This window comes from Lupinus angustifolius, chromosome LG06 (genome assembly GCF_001865875.1).
Source record: "Lupinus angustifolius cultivar Tanjil chromosome LG06, LupAngTanjil_v1.0, whole genome shotgun sequence".
Lineage (NCBI taxonomy): Eukaryota > Viridiplantae > Streptophyta > Magnoliopsida > Fabales > Fabaceae > Lupinus > Lupinus angustifolius.
This window is the reverse complement of record NC_032014.1, coordinates 9,596,319-9,618,808: the sequence shown is the minus strand read 5'-3', so window position 1 is coordinate 9,618,808 and position 22,490 is coordinate 9,596,319. Positions and strand designations below refer to the sequence as shown.

Genomic DNA, 22,490 nt, shown 5'->3' with positions numbered 1-22,490 from the left:
TCAAGTTTCAGAGGAAGAAAAGTATGAAAATTTAATATAAAACCCAAGAAAGGGATAAAAACATAGCCTTATATAAGATTTGATTCGAAACCCAAGTTTCATAATGCAAATCCAAGTATAAAGGCTTCATCTTTTTTATAGTTTCTATAAATTGCATAATCGAATACAAAACTAACGATATAGTTCAACCATCTTTGCGTATGACTATTCAAAAGAAGATGGCATGGGAATACTCTAAACAGTGAATAAAATATCGTACTGTTGCTTTGATATCTTTGAAGTTCGCGAGTTATTGAAACGAGATTAAACTATTTGGTGAGTGAGATGAAGAAATGAGGGAAATTGCTAACCCTAAAACCCTACTATGGTGAAGGTGGTAAAAGAAGACACCATAAGCAACACGGTCTCATGTAAAACGCGTCGTTTCATCATCAGTGTCTATTCTCTCAGAGTTCAACAATGACGATAAATGCTTTCAACTTCGGATGTTAAATGTGCTTACTTAGTAGCCTTTTATACTTACAAACTCAACGTAAAGTTGACGCACACCATCTTGGGCCTCTAACGTAAACTTCACGCACATGTTGGGCCTGACTAATGTTTAGTATTTTTTATTGTAGTAAATTGCTTATATAATTATAAAAATTTATACATTGACCTTAATTTTTCGGGACAACACACTTTATTTTTACTCTCCCATTTATTATTTTTGTTTATTTTTGGAATAGTTTGGTTTGGACCTTTGCTCATACTTTTTCTAATTCTACACTCAATTCAATAATTATATTTATCATTCTTAATTTATATTTTTCTTATGGCTTAGCAAATAACAATTTTTTAATCAAAATATTGTTTGATTACTAATATTTTAATGTATATATAAATCTAAAATGATATTTTTTTCCATCTCATTTTAATATTGAGGTTTTTGTTTTACATTTTTAATTTTAATAAAACAAGTTTCACACTTTTATAAGTAAATATAATTTTGATTCCTTCAAATTTTCATGTGTACCAATTTGATCCTGATTGAAAAACTCAAAATAATCACTAAAAATATCAAATTAATATCTATTAGGTGTTTTAAAACATATTAAAAATAATTCTTTTGACTCATATTTAATATTTTTTGGACTATTTTGATTTTTCTAACTTTTGATGGACAGTACATATAAAAATTTTGAGGGACTATTAAAATTAAAGAAATTATCTTAATTTATGTGCTAGCATCTCCAAATTTAAATCCAAGAATAAAATAGTCGAGTTTCAGGAAAGTTTCATGAGTTTGTATGATCATAAAAAAAATTATATTGTCAATAATGATTGATCTTTTATATATTATTTTTATGAGAAAAATATTTACACTAATAATGTATAAGATATATACATTGCTACTAATATATCATTCATATTTAATTATTATTTATTCTTTAAAAAATAATTTAAGATGTAATGAATATATAAATATTACACTATATTTTGTATTTCAAAGTGGATAATATTAAAGGTGAATAAGGATACTACTCAGGTTAATATATATATTGTCAATGTAAAAATATATAAATAGTGAATATGTTATATTATTTTTTTTAAAAATTAATAATAATAAAATATAAATAATATAATAATAGTATATAGAAGCCCAATGCTAAATGTAAGTGCAAACATTTGTTACGACTATTTGTTGTTCATGAAAGGAAATGTGGTACCTTGCTCCAATTTTGAAGTTTCCATCTTCAGATAACGATGACGTGTCACAATCCAAACCAGAAACACGATCTTCTTATTATTACAATTACAACAAAACTAGTAGCTTTTAAGAAGAAGAAGAATAATTGTGTATAAGGTGCAAAAGCAAAATAGGCATGGATTCTGTACTTGACTCACATTTCTTTGCCATCACTGCCATTGTCACTGTAATCTTCCAACCAATCACCTTCTACTTTTTATTTTCCCTTCCTCAATTCTAATTTTAAAATTAAAAGAGCGATTTTGCAGACAAACAAAGTTTATGGTTCCGCTACTTATGCATTTTTTATTTGATTTTGCAGATTTGTTATCAGTTTCTGTTCTTCCTCATCACTGCACTTCTCAAATTCGACAAAGTTACTGACTTTGCTGGTATTATGCTTTATTCTCGTCCACTTCACTTTCACCACCAATTCCATAATTTTTTATTCAATTATCATCTCTTTCTTTAGGCTTTAAAAGATAGCTTTTATAAACGTAATTTAGAATCTAAAAAATTTAGCTTTTCAAAAAGCTCAATTGTGGTTTCTGATTTTTGTTAAAAGCTCAACCAACCAATGTGCAATTGTCAGAAGTGATTTTTTAATCAAAATAATCAAAATTCCAATTGAATGTTCACAGCTATTATTTATATGATTCTGCCACGCTTTTCTCTTTGTAGGAAGTACAAATTTCATTATAATAGCTACTTTGACCTTGTTGCTAAAAGGTTCATGGCATTTTCGACAGGTATTTTTCTTTCAAATGTTTATTGGTTTTTATTTCAATTTAGAACCAACAGCAAAAATATGCTGATTAGAAAATTGAGGGGTTCTGCTAACTACAGTTATGTTGCTTCAGAATGTGTGACATAAACATGGCATTAAAAATAGTATTTTTGTTTTACTAACCAGTGATAGATCACTCATTTCAGATAGTCCTGACTTTGTTTGTTGTATTATGGGGTATTCGCCTCGCGCTTTTCCTCTTGTTAAGGTATGAAAAGTATATATCATTGCTGGTATCTAATTGAATGAAGTCTTGTGTAGTGTTTTATGACTGAAATCTAAAAAAACTATGGTGTTTGGTAAATTGGTGGTTGTGTTGTGGAGTGTAGGTTATAACCTTTTTATAAAGTGTCATATATTTCATTTGAATTCCATGGTATAATCCCCCTTGTCCCAAACATGAATAATATACCATTTGAAACCAATCTCATTCAAAGTCCTTTTTCTTTTCATCTATTACTCTTACTTTACTATTAGTCATGAAGACCATTCGTTATCAGTGTTGTCATTGTGCATGTCTTACTGTTGATTTAATCTCTGAATATCCTAATAGGATTTTGAAGTGGGGAGAGGATCGACGCTTTGATAAAATGCGCGGTAATTTGGGAAAATTGGCCGTATTTTGGACACTTCAGGTTTCTTTGAATGTTCTCTTATGGTTTTTCTTCGGTTTTTTAGAAGCAACTTTGATGTATGGTGTGGGATGTACTTTTAATTGTTGCAGGCTATCTGGGTATGGGCTGTGAGTTCACCAGTTACACTGGTTAATTCGAGCGACAGAAAACCTTTTCTACAGGCTGCGGATATAGCAGGGTGGATTATGTGGTCTGTGGGTTTTATAATTGAAGGTACATCAGATCAGCAAAAGCTGTATTTTAAGCAATCTCCAGAAAATAAAGGGAAGTGGTGCAATGTTGGACTCTGGAAATATTCTCGTCATCCTAATTATTTTGGTGAGGTTAGTGCTGTTATTGCTTTCAAATAAAAAAGATATTTGGATTTGGTCAGCAGCAGCAGTGGGGCACTCTTCTATAGCTCCCTTTACAAAAAAAATCATGAAGCTTATGTGAAAATCGAAAATATTGGACCGAAGAGTCACAAGTGAGACACCACGTCTTGAACCAAAACCTTAATGCATTAGTTTCATGGGTCTTTCCTATTTATAAACTCTTTCACTCCTCCACGCATATCCAATATGAGACTTCACACTTGAATAAACCTAACACTTTATGCTAAGTATATTACTATTACCTTGTAGCTGTTTCTGTTCTTCATAGTGTGATTGATTTTGCTTTGTAGTTGTTTGCTCTTCTTGTCCTTGATTAAGAAATGATTCATTTAAAACATTGATTTGTTATTTTTTTATCTTTTGTTGGTTTATATAAATATCAAGTGTTGCCTTGGGCTGTCATTGAAACTAGCCCAAACATTGTGTTTGAGATGATATTATCATTGTGATTTATTTCAATTATTATGGAACCACTTGTACATGGAAATGAAAAATGATATATTTTCATATAAATCCTCCTACACGATAAGAACAGTAACATGTTTTACAAAGTGATACTTTATTTATTAATGATTGGTTTACAAATGACATATGTCACTTTCTTATAGTTTGGGAGGATTTTGTAAGAGGATATATCATTACTCCATGAAAATTATTTGGAGGAATCACTAAATTCTGACGAACCATGCACATGGTTGCAGAGAAATTCCAGAATAAGCTATTTATTTACATGACTGGCTCTTTCTGTAGGATAAAGTTATTATTTTCCCATTTTTGGTTCTCAGCTAGTATTATTTTGTGAGGGTTTTCAGTGTTGTTTGTATATGCATGAAAACTAGCAAACTTTAGCTTAGTTGATACTCTTTCTTGTTTGTCTTGGTTTTTGGTCTCATTCTTGAGACACCATATTCATTGCTTCAATGATTCTCTCATTCTTTTCGAATAATATTTCTTTTATAACAAAACTTCTGCCAAAAATTAATAGAGCCGCTTGAATGCTTTACCCAGTTATTGCTTTGGTGGGGAATTTTTGTAGCATCTACACCTGTATTGAGGGGTGCTGAATGGATGGTAATTAGTGGACCTATCTTTATCACACTGTTGCTTCTTTTTGTCAGTGGCATTCCACTCCTTGAGGTTTGCCTCTTATCTCTGGTATGGTTTAATGTGCTTCCATGTTGTGCCTTTACTGCCTCTGATGAGTTGAATGATGGAAGCAGGCATCAGCAGATAAGAAGTTCGGAAAGGTGGATGAATATAGGATATACAAACAAAGAACCAGGTCAGTTTTACCAGCTCCATGTAATTGTTTACATTTCAGTGCATCTTTAAGGAGAAACAACTAAGCCATATCATTGTTTCAGCCCTTTAATCCCATTGCCACCATCAGTCTATGGAAACTTGCCATCATGGTTCAAAACAATTCTCTTGGAATTTCCGCTCTACAGTCGTAATCTTCGACAAGAAGGACTAAAACAGTAAGAGGCAATTTTAATTCCACTTGCATAGCATTTTTTCATATTCTGCTTGTTAGGATTTCATGATTTTAAGTGTGTATGTTTATCTGAATTAATATTCTACGTAGTGTTCATGACTTAAATAACATTTATAGGAAAGAAGAGAAAGTATAACTCTTGAGATTTTCACATTAGATTAGAATATTGTAAGCGCTAGATTTTATTTGTAGCATAAATTAGGTTGTTCAGAACAAGATGACGAAGTTTTAAGCATTTTGGTTGTTGCATTCAAATGTCTCGGACGGGCAACCTGAATCTGAGTATACAAATTTTGTAAAATCTGGTTAACTCACCATAACATCACTACGATGTTGAGAGCCTTACTATTATGTTGCATTGCTTCTGCTCAAATGTGATTCTTTGAGGCAAAACACAATAGGAAGAAAAAAGAAAAATGTCAATCTTATAAATAAGAGATCTAGTCTAGCCTTTTATGATCGGTATTTTATTTCTTCCCTTTTTTCTTTTGGTTTGTTATGTTTAAATTATAAACTAAATTTAGAGCCTTGCATGTCTATATTTCATGTCTAACTAATAGGATGTGGGATTTTATGGAGGTTCTTATCTTATTGGCTTTGAATAATTTGGAAATGCTGTAAATTCCTTTCTGCGTCATATTCTTGTAGGTTTCAATAAAATGTATGAATTACTTACTGTCTTTTGCAATTTGTAAAACAGGCAAAGGAAAAGGCAATGATGCTGAGAAAGTTGGCTCGAGCATGTAATGTGTATTGGATTTGTTTGAATCTTATCTTAGTGTACTTGTTAGCTGCACATCACACTGAAGTTGCAACTGACATTGGTAGGGATGTTCTTAGTGGTTCTTTCAAGATGCATTGTAATGTTGCAACATTTAAGGTACCATAATATCTGTGTGCAATTTTTGCATACATTATGTAGTGTGCAAGTGCTATGGTTTGTGCAGGTAACTGGATTGAACACCATTTCTGTTTCTCATCTTATTTCTCCTATTGAATTTACCATTTTGGACATGCAGCATACCAGCATTAGCACATATGGAACATATGTTTTCTATTTAGTGAAATTCATTTTCAATACATTATGATTATAAAAGTAAACAATGCTTCTGTCCATCTCTCCAAGTGCTAACCGTTAATTATATGTGGTCTCAATAATTTATAGCTCATTGAGTTTTCTGGCTTGAAAGAAGTATCATTTGAAAACTAACGTAGTAATCTTGAGGATCATATTATGTTTAGAAAATTGTGGTTCAGTTAAAAACCAATAAATTTGTTGACAAGTAAATTAGACATTCATTATTTCAAGAATGATATAAAACATGTTGGACTACTTATTTCATTGTTAACTAATTTTGAGATGAAACTCTAATATATATCAAAACTCAATTACTCTTTAGTTGCAATTGGCCAAAAGATACCCTTTCATTATGGGTTAAAAGTAACATATTGTCTAATTCCTCTGACATTCAACAAATAAAACATGTTAGGAAATAAATCATAAATCACATATATCATTATATTTTTTTATCAGCACAGGTATGATTATATTGTGAATGGTTTAAATACATATTTACTTGTCTTATTATCATTTCATTTTAAGATGAAATGATAAAATGATCAACTTATTTTGCAATCTTGTTTTCAACTAACTATCCGATGACATTATCTCAGCAAGAAGGGTTAACATAACTTTTGTAATGAACCTTAAAATTTAAGAAGAAAATACAAAAAATAAGGTAATAGTACTATAAACCATTATCCTGAGTATGGCATGCAAAATAATAAAAACACTCGATCCTCACTATATTCCTGGGGCTTAAACACCTAGCTCCTCACATACCATATTATTATTATCTAGACAATCATTGCAATTTGCAAATGAACTAATTTTTTAATCTGCTTCTCAACTTTTCATCTTATTATAACTTCATTATTTCTGTCTGTACTTCTTTCTTTGGATACAATGGTGGTAATGCAGTTTGAACCTATGCCCTCGTGCAAGTTATTCAAGTCTCTCGCCGATAGCCCGAAATTAACATGAGTCGGCTGGCCGTACTTTATAGGCATTGTCTTGATACTAGGTTTCCAAGCAACCACTTAAAAAATATAAAACATTAAGAAGTTGCTGGGTATTTCTAGACAATTGAACTATAAACTCCCCTACTCACATAACTCTGGCAAAATCCACAAGGCTATGTACTGATACTGAATCTTCAAAAGCTCCAAGGATGAGAAATACACTAATCTGAGACAAGCAAAAGTACAAGGTTGTAAAAAACAATGGTAATAAGAAGTTCAGAATTCCAACGAACAAGCGAAAAATTTCCTCTTATAGTAGCAGTTGTTATACCTGAGTTCTTCCTTGGTCATGGAAAGTGCAATTATCCAGAGAATATGAAGGAACGTCGGGATTAAGGTCAAACATGTGGAACATGATCAGAATGAGGTAAGCCTGGAAGTAGATAGCATAGAACATGTATCACAGCAATTCTAATTCGCAGGCTCTAGTTATTGCAAATGAAATATTTAAGAGACAGGGATTTGAGAGGCTCAAGATCATTTAATTGAATATTATAGCAAAAATAGGAAAATGCAATACTTACCAGCTTAGATGAAAGGAAAAATGCAGGGTTGAGAGAGATCATGAGAGAAAAGGGAAGTAGAGAGGTCAACCAGACTGAAAGGTAATGGTGACTAGAAAGAAAACAGCATAACTAAGGATGATGCTGTTGACTCCAATGAACTGTAGCATATAAAAAAAATCTGATTTTGGCGTTCAAAATCTGTATTCTTATTCCATTATTGCTACAATTTTCACAGCCTGGACTATCCTCACATGCAAATTTTGACTTGCACCGCTCGCTTTTTTAAGTAGAACAAGAGCACCACGTTCACGGGTCACATATTCCCTTGCTGTTCACGCAAAAACCTGCCAGTTTGTTACCATTCCGATGATAAAATCAATAAAACTCAACAATTTGGAGCAAGGAAGATCATAGAAAGACTACATTTAACCTATAACAGAGAGGAACCTAAGTGTTAATGAAGCATAGTAGAATACATTATGAAGGAAGAAGTGCAATAGTAATAACAAGAGTTAGGAAAAAATAACTATTTTAAAATGACACGGTACATATATGCAAATCATCTATATACATTATCATGGTCCGATTTCTCTGACCAAAACGAAATGCACATTTTCTACGCATTTATGAAGATTGAAAGATGATAGAAGTGTAATCTAAAATTTAGCCAAAGTATCTGACCTTGTTTCGTTCTTCACTAGACCTCTCGCAATCATTTCTTGATGAAGTTTCTCTGCCTTATCAGTCTCATTTCTTTCTAGCAGAGCACCAATTATTGTCTCAAAAGTTACAGCATCAGGGGGACAGCCATTGCCATCCATTTTTAATAACAAGGTCATTGCTTCGTCGAAAGATCCATCTTTACAAAGTGCACTGATCATAATGGTGTATGTTTGGACATTTGGACGACAGCCATGTATCAAAAGATGTTGAAGAACTTTTTCTGCAGTCTTTAATTTTTCAACATTGTACAAATCATCAACAGTTACATCAAACATGTAAAAATCAGAACAACTTCCTTGTACAACAATCTGTCGAAATAATGAGATTGCCTCATCAAAAATTTCGGTTTTGCAAAAAACGTCAAGTAAGATATTATAAGTGACTACATCAGGGGGTTGACCACTCTCTCGCATTTCATTAAGAAGCTCCTGCACATATGATAATCTCCTTATTTTGCACAAGCCACCAATAAGAGAATTATAAGTAGCAATATTAGGGTGTAAGTTTCTATCACGTATCTCTTTAAAGAGAATCATGGCTTCATCGACCTTATCAATCTTGCAATATCCATTAATCAAGACATTATAATTCAAGACATCAGGTTCCAAGCCTCTTTCCACCATCCTATCGAATAATTGTTTTGCCTCAATAACATTATTCTTTAAACAATACCCATCCATCATAGCATTGTAAGTAACAACATCAGGTTCCTCACCTCTTTTCGTCATCATAGCAAATACACCTTGAGCTTCTACTATCCTTCCTTCTTTACATAATGCGTCAACCAATATGTTATACGTACAAACATCCGGGCCAACATTTTCCTGCACCATGATTGTTAGTAATTGAGTTGCTTCTTGCCATTGACCCACCCTGCAACAACCACGGACTAACGAATTGTAAGTAACAACATCGACCAAAATCCCCTTAGCACTCATTCGAGAACACAACCCAAGCGCTTCATTTACAAGCCCATCCTTGCATAATCCATCAATAACCGCGCTATACATTACCACATTCGGCCTAACCAAAACTTCCTCCATCTTATACAACAATCGTAGAGCAGCACTAGTTTGTCCATTCTTACACAACCCATTGATCAAACTCCCATACGTAAACTCATCAAACACATACCCTTTCGCCATAAGCTCATCGACAAACCCCAAAGCTTTCGTCATCATCCCATTTACGCAAAACCCATTGACGAGTGTATTGAAAGTAACAATATTTGGGTCATAACCCTTCTTGAAAATGGTACCCAATAAAGAAAAAGCAAAAGCCATGTGACCCTCATGGCAGAAACAATTAATCAAAATGGTGAAAGTAGCAATTGAAGGTGTGATACCCTTTAATTCCAATTGCGTGAAAAGTGAAATAGCAGTGGGAAAATGACCCATTCTAACAATAGCACCTAAAACCTTGTCGATTAAACCAATATAAGGTGGAGGGCGCGTGTGGATTAAGTGATTGAAGGAAGAGACAGCATCATTAATATTATCAAATTTGTGAGGAAATTTGTGTTCTTTTTGTTGTTGTTGGAAATGGGTGAGGAATCTTATGTTATGAGGAAAAGGGAAATAGAAAAGGAATTTGGGGATAACATACCTAATAGTAGTATTCAACAGCATCATCGATATTGTTATCGTAAATTACTAGAATGCTGAGTTTTGAAGAAGACCCAGATTTCAAAATGCGATTTTTGGGTCTCTCTTCACTTTCGCCACTCCTTCCCTCTCTGGAACTCTGGTGCACTTTGCGGCGTGGCCGTCACTCTCAGTAAAATGTAACTCGCCAAGCTCAATATTTTTTTGTTTTTTTATGTAATTAATTGAAAAAGAATGAAAAGAAAATATTGATAGTTAACTTATTTATTTAATTCAGTAAAAATATTTGGAGTGAGGTCAAAATGTTTTAACAAAAATAAAAGGAGAAAAAAAATGAAATGTAACATAATATAGAAGTCCTTAACCATGTTGATAAATGATAGGGATAGATTTATTTTGTTTTTTATAAAGAGTAGATCCTCTCTAGAAATAAAAAAAAATTATGGGGAGGGATTTAAATCTACTTTTTCATGGATTATAAATGAGTCGTTAGTGTAGTGGTATAAAATCTCGTTAGATTCACATGTATCATATTAGAATAAAGTTTAAAGTTAGATTCATGTGCGCGACATTTGTTATGATCATTCAGACTCTAAAATGGATTATTTTGTTCCTCATAGAGTGAAAAAATATCCTAGGATAGAAGCACATCTTTTGCACCTAAAATGTATCATTTTTTATTGGTTAAAAAAGGGCACAAGAAGTGATACTATTAGGGACAATAGATGTGCTCACCATTTGTTGTACCCAGGGATGAGTATGATCGGATAAGGTTTGTCTCTTATCCAACTCTAAATGGTAGTCTGGTTATTTTTATGAACACAGACCCGACCCTAGACTTGAAGCTAATCCGACGTCAAATGTCGATTGGGTTAGTCTTTGAATCCAGAGTCGACCCTAGACCTAATTAAATATAACACATACACCTTTTAGATAAAGTCTTCTTAGTACCATTCATTATTAGAGATACATAATTTGACATATGAAATGATGATTGCATATATTATTAATCATGTATATTGATGAAAGAATTAAAGAATCAATAATATTATTGACAAAAAAGATGTCATTACTCTATACACAATTAAATAGACACATACAAATGTGATGAATGAGTGACCATGGAAGAGGTCAAGTTGTATCATGTTCGTCCCTAACCCGAACCTAAATATTGATAAGATCTAATTTTAAAACGTGAACTCAACCCTAGATTCGATGAAACCTGACCATGTTCAAACTCGATTATAATCGGGTCAAACTTGGTAAGCAGATAGGGTCAAGTCGTGTTCATCCCTAATTATACACCAGAAGAAAAACTTGAAAGTACTTACATTTGGTTATATTGTTGGTTCCATTGTGTGTATAGAAAAAAAAATACATTCCATTATTTTCCCTTTTCAATGATGATTTAATTTGATTGGTCAATTTAAGCAAGATTGGGAAGCAAATGGGATTTTTAGTAAAACTTATATTGGCATAAGCACGTCCAATCATTAAAATAAAAACACATGATCAAATCCTAATTGATTGTAGCTGTAAAGATTATACAAGTTTTTCTCAAGGGTGAGATGTGATAACAGTGCCTACCCGAGTGTCATGGCTCATGAACCAACACCATCACGTTCTGGCCATTGAGCAGTGTCATGAACCAACTTAATATGCACTTTTAACTCAAAGTATTCTATGCATCTTAATTAATGATTTAGAATAATATTGATTTAGAGAGTTAATGAATGCCAAGTAAAATCATTTAACTTTCATAATAACTAAAAACAAGTACACAATTTATTACCATATTCACCACCATCCACTGAATCCTCTCAATATCATAGTGTTATCAACTTAGTCTTGCAAAACAACTTAACACCAAAATGGTCCATAAAAGATTAAATTGAACATCAAGTTAGGAAATCTGTAATTTAATATTTAAGGAACTAATATGGTGGCAAACTTAATCTTTGAATTACTTGTATGGTAACAAAAAATTTCAGAAAACTAAGTTTATGACAAATGTAATATTTAAGAATTAATATGATGACAAATTTCTTTAAAGGACTAATACAGTGACAAATATAATATTTGAGACCCTAATATTGGACGAAATTGACTATATAATATATCGGGAACAGAAATATTCAATAACAAGTTATAATTACGCAATTTCACCTAATAAAAGATTCCAATACCATAAAAAAATATTTATTAGTAAACTAGAATACGAAATCGACTTTTTCCTTTACATGATCAAGAGATAATCATAAACTTTAAGCGGCATCTGAGAATATTAATGCTAAGGTCATAACCAAGACTCACCCTAAAAAATATGCAGTGCTGCATGTTCCTTCATCATTATCATATTTTTCTGGTCACAGTGTGGACCTTAAAACATCACCATGTATCCAATGTGTGTAGTTTAATATGCTTTGGGGTCACAACACAGAATCATACTCCTCCAGTGTTATTAATGTTCTCCAATGATATCACAGCGCCAGATCTACCCTCATTTGATGGTCCAGAATGTGACATTAGAATATAAATTACCCACAAATGAAGGCAGACAAGGTAAATTAAAGCCCATAACTTTGCTGTTGGGTTCCTTTTCAAAAAAACTGCACCAGTCACAAAAATATAATCTAATTGCACAAGCAGTGATCCCAGTTGTCTCTTGCCAGAATGAAATCTTGCTTTTAACATAGGCTTGAACTTTGAATTAGAGAGGTCCCATGAACCTGATTCTAAGTCACTTGAAGAGGAGGCAGCATTCAAATCTGTTGCGCCTGATGCTGACATGTTCTCTTCCAACAACCTTGACACTGCCTGAAGTTGATTACGGAAATTGAAAATCAAGTATATCATGATCTCCAAGAATTAGTATTATGGACTTAGTAGAAAGCATACCTCAATTCTAAACACAAGACTTCCTTTCTCAGAAGAGAGTGACTCAACCTGTAGATAAAACAGAAAAAATTGTTTGAATGGCATAGGGGTACTCCAAAAGTCCCAATTCTATACAACAATCCATCCTTAGTCCCACTAGATGGAGTCGGCTACATGGATCGAACGACACTAATGTTTTATTGCAAATTGTGTCCATTGACAAAGTCCCAATTCTGTATTTGAATAATAAAAAAAAGATAAATTGTTTTCATTTTTATCCTGCTGTATTCTGAGAACAAGATCCAGCTAGTTTAGGTGGTCATTCTGGTTTAATTAAACAAGTTTTAGGGGGTTTTGAACAAACTGCTAATGTGTTCAGTCATGTTGGACTGATTGGGCTAGCTGGTCCAGAACTGTTTTTAAAACACAGAACCATTGAAATTTGAAAAAATATCACAGCGAACTGGATGTATAAAAGACACCTTGGTTTGTTTCTGTATTAAATGGTCAGTCAACTGATGAAGCCTTCGCTTGAGCTCAACTTCAACTTCTGTTGGCTCTTCTATCTCCTTCCTTGTCATTTCAATGTCAGCTTCCAGCTTCCTAGCCTGTGATATACAAGTATATTATTTCATAGCAAAACGAAGTCATCCTTTAACTAGACAGAACAAACAGAAAACTTAGATGTAGTTAAATCTGTTTTAGACCAAATGTGTTATGTGGATTAATTTTATTATGATACTTATAGCATCGCAGTTTTAATTTTTAGATTCCAGATTTGAATGAAAACTGAGTTAGAAACTGCAATGTTTGAAATCTAATAATTTCACAATGTTCCTTAAAATAAGTCGTAAATGGGGAGCCTTCGAAATTGATTTAAATGTGATGTGGAACTACAAAAATCCAAGATTTAAAATACAACATAATGGAGAAACAGGAAAATTGATGCATAATTAATTTGTAGACTTATTTTGATCAGATCAGTACTTATCTTTCTAAAATATGACAAGATGATTGCAACAAGAAAAATCCCCATTGAGTTTTGAGTATGGAGGAAGAAAAGGAGAGACTCCAATGTTCTATATAGTAGATAGGAAATTCTTGACAAACAACTACAAATCATTAAATATATTGCATCCGAGGGAAAGGAAGCAAATATAGATAAACATAGCACACAAGTTTTAAATCTGACCTTTTCCTGCAATTGTGCAACTTTATCATCAATTAAAGAGTGCTCTTCTTCAAGAATTTCTCGCTCAAGCTCAACTCCTTTTGAAGCTAGCTACAAAGATCAGTATACATAAACAAATTCAAGAAAGTCCTACCAAAAAGCTGCAATACAGTAAGGAATGAAGTTTAAAAAAGGAATATAGGATATAACAAAAAGAACATAAAAGAGATCCCCTCTTAAACATCGCCTCTCAGGAAAAAGTAATTAAAAGAAATCAAAAATTGTGTTTTTAGAATATACTAGACACTCACAAAGGTCTTAGGCCAGAGAGACTTTGATTTCTTTTATTTTAGAAATCAAAGAATATACTAGAGAGTAGAGACTAGAGACTCTCAAAGGTCTTACACCAGCTTCAGCAAATTATAGTGTAACTTACTTGTGAAGCTCCAGTTTGCTGAGGATTCCTCGTGCTTCTTTTCAGCTCTGCAAAAGGTTAAAGGGTCAGCCTATTAACAGACAAGCTTATTTCAATATAATCTTGACTACTCTAGCACCTTAAATAACTAATTTGCAACAATAAATGAAAGTTCAATTTTCCCTGGCGAATTATAAGCATAGCTATCATTGGCCAGGTTCTGCAGAAAGACCACACTAGTAAATATTCTACATCAAAGATATTCTCAGGCAAAAGAAAGGGACATCCTTGCTGACATGGTTCCTGCAATCCTTAAAGCTGCCTATCATAACTTTCCCTCATACCCAGAAACTCTCCTTTGATCACATTCATGTAATAACCACCTATTATGTCCAAAACACTTAATAGCTTTAAATCACAAATATTCACCACTCTTTGATAATTAAACATACACAAAGTACATTAAGTATATGCTGTCCAAATAAGCTCGAAAATTGTCCTTATAGTCCTATACTAATCTTCAGCCCTTTTTATTTAAAATCCAGACTAATCTCTAAGTTTTTAATATAATTTCAAGCTAGAATGAGACAGGTATAATCCTAGTTAGCCAATGAATCTGATGAAAAAAACATTAACATCTATGGAATGAAACAATGTATCTGACAATAAGTCAATGACTTTGCAAACACAGTACCTTCAAGAACCAACTCTTTCGACGCAATTTGCTGTCTGAGTTCTGCCACTTGTTTAACCTGATCCAAAACATTTTATAGTTAACTCACAATAATTAATTATGTTCACCTAGATAAGAGGATGGCCCAAGGATCCAGATAATGAAGGATTAGAGTGAAGCAAGCTTTTTAGTCAATTCAAATATAAGAGTGACATTTTGATCCTTCAGTCAGATTTGCAATCACAACATCTTTTGGGAATTGAAAAGTCAATTCAATGTAGTCTTTTGAGTTTTAGTTCCAGCAGTATTTTCTTAAAATGTCTAGATACTCTCAGATTCCGTAACAGGGATGAGGTCTTATGATATTTGGCTCTTATCAGCTTTCAGTGTCATGTAAGTTTGGTCTTATTAATAAAGTTGCTATTTTAGGAAATCTTAAATCCTCACAAATTTAGAACTGAAGTCTAAATCCTCGTGATAAGTAGTGGAAAGTCTATTTTTCCATTCAACAATTTAAGAGTTAAGTTATATCAATAGCTACAAAACTTATATTCCATGGATCATGTGACGGTAGAGGGAAGTCATTGAAGAATCTAAACATACCTCTACTTCAAGGTTCCACTGTACAGATGCCAGAGACCTTGCAAGATCAGCATTAGCAGTCTGCAACAAGTTCAGACAGTTATGAACAACAAGGTTATCTTAGTATTTGTGGAACCTAAATGTCATCATAATTATTTTATGAATGGTGAAAGTGAGTTATACATCATCTACACTTCCATTTAGTATAAACAAATGGCTTAAATAAGTTAAATTAACATACCTCCAGTTTAGCTAAACGTGTAAGAACTTCCATTCTAGTGTTATTATGTTTCTGCTTTTCTAACTCAACAGCTTCCATTGTTTCCATCATAATGGACTGAAGTTGTGAAGCCTAAACAAAAAATAAAAAGGATTAGCTAAACATGAGTATACAACCAACAGATAAAAATCATTAAGTGCCAACAAGAACAGACATCTAGACACCAATTAATTTCGAAGCAATTTCAGACCATTAGGACAAGGAATTCTTATAGTATGGAACATCAAGCACGATAAAAATATTCTAGAAATTTGTCTAAGATTATTCATATGATCATATCCTACAGCATCATGTTGATTGTTGAGCATAAGCATGTATAACACAAAAGTGAAAAAAGCAAACATAAGGAACAGTTCTAAGAATTGTCATAACATTACCTCTTGTGCTTGTTGTTTAGCTCGCTCCTCAAGAATTTTCTCTAGACTTTGCTTCTCCCCCTCCAATTTGGCCACCGTGTTCTCCCGTTCCTTGATAGCATTTATTGCTTTAGCTGCCGCTTTCTCAGCCAGAACCCTCTCCCTCTTCTTTCTCCTTTCCTCCCTCTCACGTTCACTCTCAGAATCAGAAGTTGAACCAGAATCTGTATCTGAAACAGAACTTCCATCGCTCTCCATAGAAATAACCCTTTTCAAATCATCCGATGTTGAATTTCTAGAGACTGCATTAAGCTCACCCCTACTCATTGCACTTCTCAATTGACCATCACCAACATCACCTGCCATATTAGCATCTTGTACCTTATCAACCACTGATATTTCCATTCTTTCTGCAGCCAAATTTCCGTTCTCTTCCTGCATATCTTCTTGAGGAGAACGGTCCCTATAATTAAAACTATTCTCTTCATTTTGCTTATCATTTGTCTCAACCACAAGCTTTTTAACACTACCCTTACCATCAGTCTCAGATTCTTTCCCATCATCAATACTACCTTTTCTACTCAATTTAACTTCTTTCAAAGAGTTCAACTTCTGCAAAGATCTTGACTCACTCTTCAGTTTCCTCTTTACATCCGAAATCAATGACCCGGAAGACACAATCTCCTGCTTCCTACTATTACTTCTGCTCAAACCACGAGTTACAGGTATTCCATTGCTATGGCTAGGGTTTGATGCAGAAGCCGAAGACTGATTAGGTGAGCTAAGTAGTTCGGTCCAATCAGCATCGGTCAGGGTAGGGGTAGGGGCAGATTTGGGTGCATTTGTTGTGGTTTTAACCACTTTGAAATTGGGATCACTATACAATTTTCCATGATAGTCATTGCTGTTATCATGAGTTTTCTTCTTCTTCAACTGATTCTTCAGAGACACGGAACTCGCTGATTTTGCAGGAACATCATCAATGCTAAGTTCATCAGATTGAAGCCTCTCATTCTTCCGAAGCGATTCAGCTGCTTGTTGATCGATCTGAACCGTGCATCACACTGTTAACTTATAATAATAATAATAATAATATAATAATAATAATAATAATAATAATAATAATAATAATAACAGCAATAACAATAGAAGCAGCAGCAATAATGATAACATAACGCAATTAATTAATAATAGAAGCAACAACAATAGCAATCACGATGTGAATTAAAATTGGCGAAGAGAATTAACAATTTAACTAGGTTTTTGCATAGTTAGGGAATCCAGAATTGATGTAACGTGAAAAAATCAAAGAAAAAATGAGAAACACTGTTAATGTGTTCTGTACTTGCCTGGTGAAGAAGGTTCTCAGCGACTTTGAGTTTGGAAGAGATCCAATTCGCCATTGTTGTGTGGTGTGTGTGAGTGAGAGATAGAAGAGAATCAGCGCCTGAACTGCGTGGGAAAACGGTTATAGAATTTGGACATGTTTAGCTAAACGCAGCGTTTAGAAGGAGTCATGTTAATAAGATGGTGAATGATGAAGAATAAGGGAACGAAGAAAGAGTGACATACGGGTCGTGAAACATGTTTTTCTTTTTTTTGGGGTTGAGGTTGAGTGAATAACACTGTTTCTATTGGGTCCCACAAGCGTTACACTATGAAGTTACTTCCACAACGACCATTCAACTAACAGGCTTCACATTGGGCTGCTTGGGTTCCTGAAGCCCAATAAAGATTGGGCTTTCATCCAAGGCAAAATGAATTTGTTATATAATTTTCTGTTTTGCTAATGACGATGGTTTTTGAACTAAAAAAAGCAACCAACATTGAATATCTACTTGCATAGAGTAAAAAAATATTATTAAAAATAAAAATCTACGTATGTTATACAAAATGGCTGATTACAATCTTGAAACATTTTTGGATGGTCACAAATTTCACACCACATTTGCACAAATCCGATTCCTTATGTAATATATAGCACTTGCTCCATTTGGCTTGAAGGAAACATGTAAATAGTGTTATCAAACTCAGAATATCGACTTCGTTACTAGATCAATTGGTTACTGGTGGAACCATTCAGTTATTGATAGGATCAATAAAAAACCTGAAAAATTAATGACGTAACACTATTTAATAAACTTTTATTCTAAATTGTTTATCATTATACAAGTATTTGATTAAGTCACTAAACAACCAACAATAATGATTTTACCACAATAAAATGTCACAAATAAGTTAAAAATATCATTTAAACATATGATTTACGTTTTAATCGCATAAGCACAAATAAGTTTCAAACTCAATTAAATAACTAATTTTATTCTAACACAAGCTAATAAATAACAACTATAATTACAATAGAATATTTACACATGAGCTAAAAGAATAACATTATTTTGATTTTTTTAACACTAGTTGAACTAATCTAATCGATTGAGTTGTCGATTTTATTTTCAAAATGACCGAGTCAAACTAATCTATACCAGTATTGGTGTATAATTGGTTAAAAGAACAACTTAGACTGATCAGATGTTCAATTTACAGTTAAAATGGACGTATTGTCCGATCCAAACCTACTTTATGTCATTTTATTAGTTTCTTATTCAAAATAATAAATAAGAGGACAAATCATAAAATTACAAAAGTCCCACTCGGCCCGAGCATGTACCCGTGGAACAAGCCCATGACCATTTCTATGCTAGAAATTTTTCTTACATTATCTTATTTGGTTATTGTATTTATTTTTGGATAGTGATTATACTACATGTAATAAATATCATGTCTTCATAAATAATGAATGTGAATCTAAAAATACTTATAATATTATACATTGATATTAAATCCTTAACCCTGCACAAGACATACACCTCACCAGACAAAAAAGGAAAGTACTTAGGCATTGCCATAGAAAAAAATGCAAACTTAAGGTTCAAAATAAACTCCTCATGTAGTTATGTTGCGCCATGTCGGGTAGTGGGACCTTTGTTACAATAATACCTTATTGTACCCGCTCATACTCATCCATGGACCGAGGAATCTCTTTTTTCAATAAAGATAGTAGCTTGACCGTCAACCATTCCGCACGTCTTCAACAACTATTCCTCCTCAAGAAAAAATCATAACCCGGATCAGGTACTTCGAATATGGAGTATTTGAGAAAATAAATTGAACAACCAAAATTTTACACTATGGGTTTATAACCATCAATGCTCTAATTATTTTTAGAATTGATCATTTTGAAGGACATTTTTAAATCTATTTCTCTCAACGCGTGGTTAATATTTGATTAGTCAATTCAATATTGTATAGCTTGCTACATGTAAATCACATTGAAAACAAATCACGCTATCAACTCTCTTTCTTATGCTGGTCATGGAATTAAGGAGATTGTGTTTATTGCAATTATGAACAAAATTGAGAAAATATAATAGATAAGTTCCCATGTCAAAATGTGATTGCCCATAACAAACTGTGGAGCATAATATAAAGTTAGATGTGAGACAATATTATATGATATTAATTGACATGACTTTTATTAATTAATCATAGTTTACAAAATGTATTAATTAATGAAGTTTGTGAATAATCAAATAAAGGATGCTAACAAACATAATTAGGATTCAAAACTCATCAACTACAACCAAGACATTCTAATGGGGTAAGGTCCTTAGATTCTCAATGCTAGTTTGAGAATTGTATTTGAGAAGGAAATGAGATAGAAGACTATATATATGAGTATTTTCTTCCCTTCTTTAACTTCAAAAATACAACTCCCAAACCACTATAATTCTTTGGCTATAGAATGAGAAAATACCTTGTTATACAAAAAAAAAAAAAAAACTCATCAACTACAGATAAAGTAAAAGAAAGAAAATGTCACTTCAAAGGTGAACGTTCAAATCAAACAACTACAATTTGCGAGTACAAACAGCACCACCAGTACCTACTACGGAAATTATTCAACACGATGAGTTTCGGAACCATAATTTTTTTTACAAATGAAGTACCTAATCGCCGCAAATAAAGACACATCATATCCTAATTTTTATTTAAATCTTCATTTGGTTCACCATAAAATATGTACCAAAAAAGATTCAGCATAAAACTCCTAATTGTAAAACGAGAAAATAAAGAAAATTAGAGAGAAGTTTTGATACTATATTAGCATCAATCTCAAAACGCAGATCTGTTAAGAGATTTACAGTTACCTATAGGATCTAGGTAAATTGCAAATCTAACGTTCTTAATCTAAGAAGCGGAGCCGTTACCGTTAACATTGTTGTTGCTGCTCATCATTTTCTTAAACTCATCAAAGTTAACGTTACCGTCACCGTCGGAATCCACCGATTTGATCATACTGTGACATTCCTCGACGGAACACTTCATCCCGAGGCGGTTCAGCACAAGGTGAAGCTCCGAAGCGGAGATGAGGCCGTTCTTGTCCTGATCGTATAGATCGAACGCGTCGCGTAGCTCAGACGCGCCGCCGTCTGAGCGGCAGAAGGCGCCAAACTCGGAGAAGTTGATGAATCCGTCATGGTCGGTATCGAGATCCTCCATAACGCGTTGGAGTTCCGCGCCGGATACGCCGGATCCGAGGGAGCGGAGTACGGTGTCGAGTTCCGTGATGGAGATCTTGCCATCGCCGTTTGCGTCGAAGCTACTGAAGACTCGCTTGAGTTCCTCGACGTCCATGTCTTGGAGGAATAGGGATTGAGCGTCATGTTTAGAGTTTGATTCGGTTGTAATCGGTGCGATCGGGTTCGTCTCCGCCATTGTTAGCACGACTCAGAAAGAGAGAAAGAAAGGGGAAACGAAATGTTTGGAGCGAATGAAACGGTGGTGGTGGGAGAATATAGATTTGGGATTTTATACTACTTCGATATTTGTGTTGTCCCCACCTTTTTTATTTAATAAATGACGAAAAGGGAAATATTGATTTTTTCATCATTTTTGTCAGTCTAATTTTAAAGATATTTGGATATATTGTTGGGCTAAACCATAAATTATGATAGGGGACTTTCAATTTGCTCGTAATTGTTATCAAGAAACCCCTTATATAGTATTATTTAATAGCAATATGTCACTCAGGATGAAACTATTCTTGTTCAGAAGATAGTTGTTATACCTCAGATAAATTTGGGTTATTTCAAGCTTGTCCTGTGTGCATAGTTAAATTGAATATCCCTTGTTCGCTCGCCAGGTCGAGCCGAACCCACTACAAGTATCATAATGTCTCTGACTCACCATTAATACATCTTTGATTCATTATTAATTTGTCTTTGGCTTATCATTAATGCGTCGCTGATATTCCATTCGTCATGCTGCTTGCAAATTCCATATGCCCCTATGACAGATCGACAATAGCAAACCCGCAGGGTGGTTAAGGATGATCCGACTTGTCACTGCCATACCTATCAAGTACTAGCCAATGGTTGGACACCAAGTCAGCCACCCAAACTCTATAAATAAGAGACCCACACATGAAGTATCATTTTTTCTTTTTTACTCTCATTCTCTCTCTAGAAAATAACATACTGGTCTGATTGTCGGAAACATTTTCATGTACCTCCCCAGCAGGTCCAGACTGCACTCTAACTAAGGCTCTTGACTTCTACTACTCAACTAGACACTCAATTCAAATCATACCCGGCCAACATAAAAGAAAAGTAGTATTTATCCGCATAAGATATTTAGTCTTACTCTAAGGTATACTAAATTATTTTCTTATGAATGTCTTTTGTTCAACAATATTTTTATGATAAATTAAAAGTTGCTTATTAATTATATTTTCAACTTAAATTCATATTTTTTTAATCAGTCACAATTCATAGTATTAAAAAATTATAACTCACTGAAATAATATATATATATATTATTAGAAAGAAGATGTGATTCCATTTTATAAGTGATAGGATAGTGATGAGGGGCATGTGGCATGTCCCAATCTGATAGTCTTAATCTGCAATTTCCGCATTGTGATGTGTGACACGCGACTGGGTAAGGACACGGGTTGAACGCGGTTCAAACTTTATGATACGGAAAATTAAACATTGAAGAAAGAGCAAGGTATCATCAATTTGATATTGATGGCATTAACAATAGTAAAAATATATTCGTTGCTTTCAAGAATAGACATCTTTATTGTTGTTGCGTGCCAATCAGGTCAAGGAAACTATGTGATTCTTAGTTGAAAAC

General features: G+C 33.4%; 4 protein-coding genes across 6 annotated transcripts; 1 reads left to right on the top strand and 3 right to left on the bottom strand.

Moving 5' to 3' along the window:
- Window positions 1,779–6,047, top strand: LOC109349688. The gene is made up of 10 exons (XM_019590598.1): window positions 1,779–1,916; window positions 2,052–2,121; window positions 2,411–2,478; window positions 2,663–2,724; window positions 3,070–3,151; window positions 3,241–3,474; window positions 4,534–4,662; window positions 4,746–4,807; window positions 4,890–4,997; window positions 5,715–6,047. The coding sequence occupies exons 1-10, from the start codon at window positions 1,866–1,868 to the stop codon at window positions 5,737–5,739; spliced, it is 891 nt and encodes a 296-aa protein (XP_019446143.1). The 5' UTR covers window positions 1,779–1,865; the 3' UTR covers window positions 5,740–6,047.
- Window positions 3,714–18,060, bottom strand: LOC109349685 (golgin candidate 2-like). Of its 2 annotated transcripts, XM_019590595.1 has the most exons (11): window positions 17,639–18,060; window positions 16,311–17,336; window positions 15,895–16,005; window positions 15,675–15,734; window positions 15,093–15,150; window positions 14,420–14,466; window positions 14,005–14,094; window positions 13,295–13,420; window positions 12,834–12,881; window positions 12,372–12,752; window positions 3,714–3,724 (listed from the first exon to the last, which is right to left on the bottom strand). In XM_019590595.1, the coding sequence occupies exons 1-10, from the start codon at window positions 17,690–17,692 to the stop codon at window positions 12,378–12,380; spliced, it is 1,995 nt and encodes a 664-aa protein (XP_019446140.1). In that variant the 5' UTR covers window positions 17,693–18,060; the 3' UTR covers window positions 3,714–3,724; window positions 12,372–12,377. The 2 variants fall into 2 exon arrangements, with proteins under 2 accessions (XP_019446140.1, XP_019446139.1); XM_019590594.1 differs by lacking the exon at window positions 3,714–3,724 and having other exon boundaries at window positions 12,119–12,752.
- On the bottom strand, window positions 6,686–10,160 carry LOC109349686 (pentatricopeptide repeat-containing protein At3g22470, mitochondrial-like). 2 transcript variants are annotated; one of them, XM_019590597.1, is made up of 4 exons: window positions 8,290–10,160; window positions 7,627–7,952; window positions 7,374–7,527; window positions 6,686–7,268 (listed from the first exon to the last, which is right to left on the bottom strand). In XM_019590597.1, the coding sequence occupies exons 1-2, from the start codon at window positions 9,960–9,962 to the stop codon at window positions 7,922–7,924; spliced, it is 1,704 nt and encodes a 567-aa protein (XP_019446142.1). In that variant the 5' UTR covers window positions 9,963–10,160; the 3' UTR covers window positions 6,686–7,268; window positions 7,374–7,527; window positions 7,627–7,921. The 2 variants fall into 2 exon arrangements, with proteins under 2 accessions (XP_019446142.1, XP_019446141.1); XM_019590596.1 differs by having other exon boundaries at window positions 7,374–7,475.
- LOC109349690 (probable calcium-binding protein CML27) lies at window positions 20,240–21,153 on the bottom strand. Its single transcript, XM_019590600.1, has one exon. It carries the CDS (start codon window positions 21,066–21,068, stop codon window positions 20,541–20,543), a length of 528 nt encoding a protein of 175 aa, XP_019446145.1. The 5' UTR covers window positions 21,069–21,153; the 3' UTR covers window positions 20,240–20,540.

Coding starts and splice junctions, on each gene's coding strand:
- LOC109349688 (XM_019590598.1), top strand. CDS start 1,866: ATGGATTCTGTACTTGACTCACATTTCTTTGCCATCACTGCCATTGTC. Junction 1,917..2,051: donor CCATCACTGCCATTGTCACT/GTAATCTTCCAA, acceptor TTGATTTTGCAG/ATTTGTTATCAGTTTCTGTT. Junction 2,725..3,069: donor GCGCTTTTCCTCTTGTTAAG/GTATGAAAAGTA, acceptor ATATCCTAATAG/GATTTTGAAGTGGGGAGAGG.
- LOC109349686 (XM_019590597.1), bottom strand. CDS start 9,962: ATGATGCTGTTGAATACTACTATTAGGTATGTTATCCCCAAATTCCTT. Junction 7,953..8,289: donor CTAGTGAAGAACGAAACAAG/GTCAGATACTTT, acceptor ACAAACTGGCAG/GTTTTTGCGTGAACAGCAAG.
- LOC109349685 (XM_019590595.1), bottom strand. CDS start 17,692: ATGGCGAATTGGATCTCTTCCAAACTCAAAGTCGCTGAGAACCTTCTT. Junction 15,735..15,894: donor CACGTTTAGCTAAACTGGAG/GTATGTTAATTT, acceptor AACTTGTTGCAG/ACTGCTAATGCTGATCTTGC. Junction 14,467..15,092: donor GAAAGAGTTGGTTCTTGAAG/GTACTGTGTTTG, acceptor AACCTTTTGCAG/AGCTGAAAAGAAGCACGAGG.
- LOC109349690 (XM_019590600.1), bottom strand. CDS start 21,068: ATGGCGGAGACGAACCCGATCGCACCGATTACAACCGAATCAAACTCT.